We start from the raw sequence: 4,887 nt of genomic DNA on the forward strand, positions 1-4,887 counted from the left end.
GAGTGGATTTAGGGCAGGCTGGGAAATTTGGGCAACACGGTAAAAAGAACGGCTCTCACCAAGTACGACTCCATTCCTTTCGTTCGTACCAAAGAATCTGATCGTTTGCAAGTGTTACATCACAACCACTTGCACTCAGCGGTACCTTTGCGAAGTTTCTAATGTTCCGATTTTTTTGACACTGTCAGAAATGTGTAAAGTCAGTCATGTGTTAAAGAAGGCGTTGAGCTGAACTGCTTTCTATTGGAAGGTGTTTCTAATTTTTTGCCCTCCCTATTTTATTTCAAACACAAGGGCGGAAGAATATTAGAAACACCTCTTAATTTAACGCACCACTAACTCTGACCTCAATGCTAAAACCCATTGAATTGAATGGGTTATGTCAACAGTAACTGAACACTTAGGTTGTACTCACTAGGCCCGGCTGCCTTGCACTGTGCCCGAGCACGATTAACTTTACAGCAGAACAACAGCAGTATTGGATTGAATCACATTCTAAGGGTGTTTCTAATAAAGTGAACAAGATGAGAGAAATCCAGGCTGAAGTGGTGCAACACAGCAAGAACAACATTTCTAAATCAGCATGCTCCATTTACACACTGAAAACAAATGTAATGTGTAAATGGAGCATGGTGATTTTAACTGTTTTATCTCAACAGGACATTATGTAATATTTGCATCATTGGGCAAGTTACAATTTACTAAACATTTGCCCAAATTGTTTGTATTTCTTTTGTTTTCTGAGGGATTCAAGAGTTTGTTTCAATGCCAACTACAATTTTGTTTCTCCAGCTGTGAGCAGCTTCTTATATGCTTAGTGCATTGCATTGTAGGACAATAGTGTCCATCAACTGCAAGCTCAAAAAGTTTTTAGTATGGCTGACTTTATCCTGTCAGTGTGAACACATAACATACAAAAAAATTGAATAAGTACGCAGACTGGATTTTAGGCACATATTTGAACCTCAGTTTTAGTTCAAGATGAGGGTTTCTGATGACAGTTTGTGAACACACGTTAGACCCATCCATGAGACAGCCGTCACCCTGGCTCTCACTCTTAGCAGATCCTCCAGTCTGCGGTGCAGTTCCACACATTTCACTTCCAAACCATAACTGCTTATCAACAGATAAATGAAAAATGCCAGTCTCAGTTTTTTGGAGCCCAAAGTGACATCTTCAAATTCACCCAAGACCCAGAGGTATTCAACTTACAGTGATATCAAAACTGAGAAAAGCAGTAAGTCTTATTTTATAAGTCATATTTGAAAAGCTGAAACCAACCAACAGTTAGCATTTGTGCGTGGACAATTTATTGAATATTTAAATAAAAAAACATTTTAATAGATGTTATTTTATTTCAGTAGACTAATCATTTCAGCACTACATGCCTCACCTTCTTGCATTTACAATGGCATGACTTATGATCCTACTGTCCTGATTAAGAGAGTAGCTGAACTATGTACACATTACTAATTAACCACAGATTAACTGTATGTATAAACAACAGCCCAAATAATGAAGACTGACCTGCCAGCCTTTATCAGCTGTTCTGTAGTAGGGGTAGTTCTTGGTGATGTGGGTGTATATTCCATTCAGCGTTAGCTGTTTATCCGTGGCCATGGTGATAGCTTGGACTATTAGTTGTGCATATGAATACGGAGGTTTGGAGTCATCCTGTAGAAAATAAAAGAAAGTTGGATAACAAGCTATTGGGAAGAAATTGGTTTGGTTAATTAAATACAAGGCTCAAGTCCTGTGTTTCACATAGACTAGAGTGCACGGCATGAACACAGACAGACTTAGGCTCAGCAAAGTTCAGCCAGGTTCTGTACTCCAAAGTCTATGTTGTTGTGAGCGTTGGGCAATTTTTAGACTTCAGTGAGTAAACAGGGATGTTCACAGTGCTCAGGCACAAACAGGAATCCCTTGAGAGTCTCTGAAGCTTGCTACCTTCATCATGCACCATCACGTTTGAAATATTCTCTTTAAATCCTTTTTCAAACAGACACACGAACAGTGTTCATCCACATTGTCGTTGACCAGCTCTCTGCTCCAGACTGCCCCACTCTCACCTTTGGGCTGTCTTCACCTGAGGCTTCTTTGTCGTTTTCTGAATGGGAGTTGTCTCCTATTAGGTCAGAAGCCAGAACACGGCTTGTCCTGTAGCTGGAGAGCCCCGCCCCCCGCGGACTTGATGGACAGGAGTTTGCAGCACTGTGAAAGGGATTTTTTTTTTTTTTTTTTAAACGTATGTACTTCTGCATGAATGTCTGGGACACAGACAAGACAACCACTTAAAACTACAAAATTTACAACAACATTATTATATACAAACGCAGTCTCACCTGATGGTGCCAGTAGGTGAAGGCAGTGGGCTCATGAGGTGGGCGATGTTGTCAGGAATGTTGATGGTCAGTGGGGAAATTTGGGGTTGGACTGGCTTGACCGGTGATTCCGGCACGTTCCTTGGCTCCTTCTTGTCACTGGACAGGGCAGTGAACGTGATCTTTATACTTGTGCTGGGGAACCGGAAACAACACCTGAGAGCAAAAGGCAAGCACAAACAAAAAAGCATAAAGTGTGTGTTTTAATGTAGATACATTTCCATTTAAATTAGCATGTACATTTGTCATTTGTCTACATTTGATGGTATAAGAGGGAAACGCAATGCTTATTACAATGTCATTGTACACATAGCCAGAGAAGCCTCCTGCCCGGTAACAAGCAGGTCAAGGACGTGCAGCCAAGAGATTCAGCCGCACACAGTTTAAATATGGACTTCCACCATAGCATTATGTAACAGATAATGTCTAACACGTCCAATTTATTATTAACAGGATATATTTAAACCAGTTGCTGACACCTTAAACTGAATTACTTATATGGCATGGTGACAAAATTGGTATATCCTACATAAACATTTGGGGGAGGGGGGGTATTACAACTGGGGGAAAAAAGCAAAGACTGACAAGCTGAGCGGTGTAAACACACCAACTGGGAACATGGGGCCAAGCAGACATTGAGCCAGATTAAATACAGCACTACCCTTAACTTAGTAGGTGCTGTTGTAACAGTATGCCACAAGTAGAAACTGTGTTGCAAGTTCCCAAGTATGTAACAATAACATTTAATCACCACTTTCATTTTTTAAAAGTACAATATTCCTTCTGCAGCCTGTAATGCAGCAGCTCTGAATAATTACCTAGCTAGCTGACATGTTAGGTGGGACAGCAGCAGCTGAGTGTTAGCCCAAAAAACACGGAGAACAACTCAAACTCTATTACAATTCGGCCATTTTCATGCGTCTTGCTTGGCTCTCACAGTTTATACAAAAACCGGAGAACACGTACTCAGACAGTTCTGATTTTTTGGGGGGTCGCTCTGCAATTCGGAAAGCATGAAACACGCCGGGTAACGTAAGACAAAAATAAGAACTAGCTCATTGTTACGTATAAAGTTTACACATTTAGCACAACGGTGAAGAGTTAGACACCAATTATCATCTGAAGCATGACTGTCTGCCGTCTCCCTGCCGTCTGCTTCATAGACTTCATATGTATGTCGATTAAAACACACACATAAACGATTAACAAAAGCCCATGAATCAAGTTAAACGTGTTTCTGCAACTAGCCGATGAACACACAAGCATTGGCTTGTCGTGTGACGTTATCGCCATACAAACAAGCGGCACGTATCAGACTTGCTGTTGCTCGACACAACACGTGCAACACCGCTGCGGGACAACACAACAATAACAACACATGAAGCCGTAAATCCGCTGTTTTCTTGTTTTGTTAGAGCACACCGGCCCTATCAATCTTACATTCGTGGGAGCTGGAGAGGTGGAGCCCCTCTTCTCTGGAATACCCCGTCAACAAACACCCCGTTTTTCCCAAGGCAGCGGAGGTAAAATTCTCCCGTGCCGGTGCCATCTTCTCCCGCGGTGAATATTTCGAGGTGCCGCCGGGAGATGAAGCTTGAGTGTCCCATGCTGACGTCCACCGAACCCTGCGAGGAGTTCCGGCCGATGGTCACCGACCTTTTCTTCATCAGATACTCGAATTCTCGGCCCTCCAGCCGGGCTACAGCCGACCCCGACGTCCCGCTTACCACCGCCATCTTCAGAGGTGTCTGCTGGAGATTTGGAGATGTGTGTTAAGCTGGAAACGTGTAAGCGGTTGCAGGGGATTGAAGAGGGGATAATTTTTGGTTTTGTGAAAAAGGGGGGATCCAATTTTACACCGTGGAGAATTTGGCTAGGAACGTGCCAGACCGGGGACACAGCGGCTCCGACCCACCGCCGCGAAGAAGAGAAAAAAAAGAGGGGCAGCAGCCAATCAAAAGCGGACAAACGGGCGGAAGTACCGCGACAGACAATCCGTTCAACCAATGGGAAACCGGCATGGGTAGGCAAATGTGTGGTGTTTACCAATGACAACAATAATAAAAATAGCTGTAGAAGATAGTGCTCGGTTGCACTGCAGGCTGACACGCAGATGGGTGGAGAGCTGTTAAAAGCGGTGCAGTGATTCCAAGGAGGGGATTTTGATGCACATAAAACCAGAGGAAGAACATCTGTTCCGTTTATTCTGTAATGGCCCTTCTATGTCCACTTCTACAGACATTTCTCAGCCTAATCTTCTTCTAAACTGAACATAATGAACCAGCTGTCTTGTTTTTGGAATATTGATATGATACCACCAAACTTCTGTGTCCACAAGTGCTACATTTAGACTGTTTTTGGTAGGCCTTTAAAAATGTAAACTCCTTAAACCTAACTGATTTTCTGGCCCGGAATCAAGCTAAACACAACAGCAACATTTTATAAATATCTTTAGAGAGCAGTTATGGCAAATGTAGTGGCAAGCACTGTATCCAGCAGAGAC

The 4,887-nt window shown here is 42.8% G+C and overlaps 1 protein-coding gene across 1 annotated transcript in view; it reads right to left on the reverse strand.

Annotated features, from left to right (window-relative positions):
- The window catches only part of LOC123983448 (forkhead box protein K2-like), a 7,361-nt gene extending 3,067 nt beyond the window's left edge, over positions 1-4,294 (reverse strand). Inside the window, exons 1-4 of the mRNA XM_046069705.1 lie at positions 3,825-4,294; positions 2,346-2,540; positions 2,073-2,214; positions 1,528-1,674 (exon numbers count right to left, since the gene is read on the reverse strand). Coding sequence (XP_045925661.1) covers positions 1,528-1,674; positions 2,073-2,214; positions 2,346-2,540; positions 3,825-4,120 — 780 coding nt within the window. The 5' untranslated portion in view covers positions 4,121-4,294. The remainder of the gene's footprint in view (positions 1-1,527; positions 1,675-2,072; positions 2,215-2,345; positions 2,541-3,824) is intronic.
- Between the last annotated feature and the right edge of the window lie 593 nt (positions 4,295-4,887).

This window comes from Micropterus dolomieu, linkage group LG14, assembly GCF_021292245.1.
Source record: "Micropterus dolomieu isolate WLL.071019.BEF.003 ecotype Adirondacks linkage group LG14, ASM2129224v1, whole genome shotgun sequence".
NCBI lineage: Eukaryota > Metazoa > Chordata > Actinopteri > Centrarchiformes > Centrarchidae > Micropterus > Micropterus dolomieu.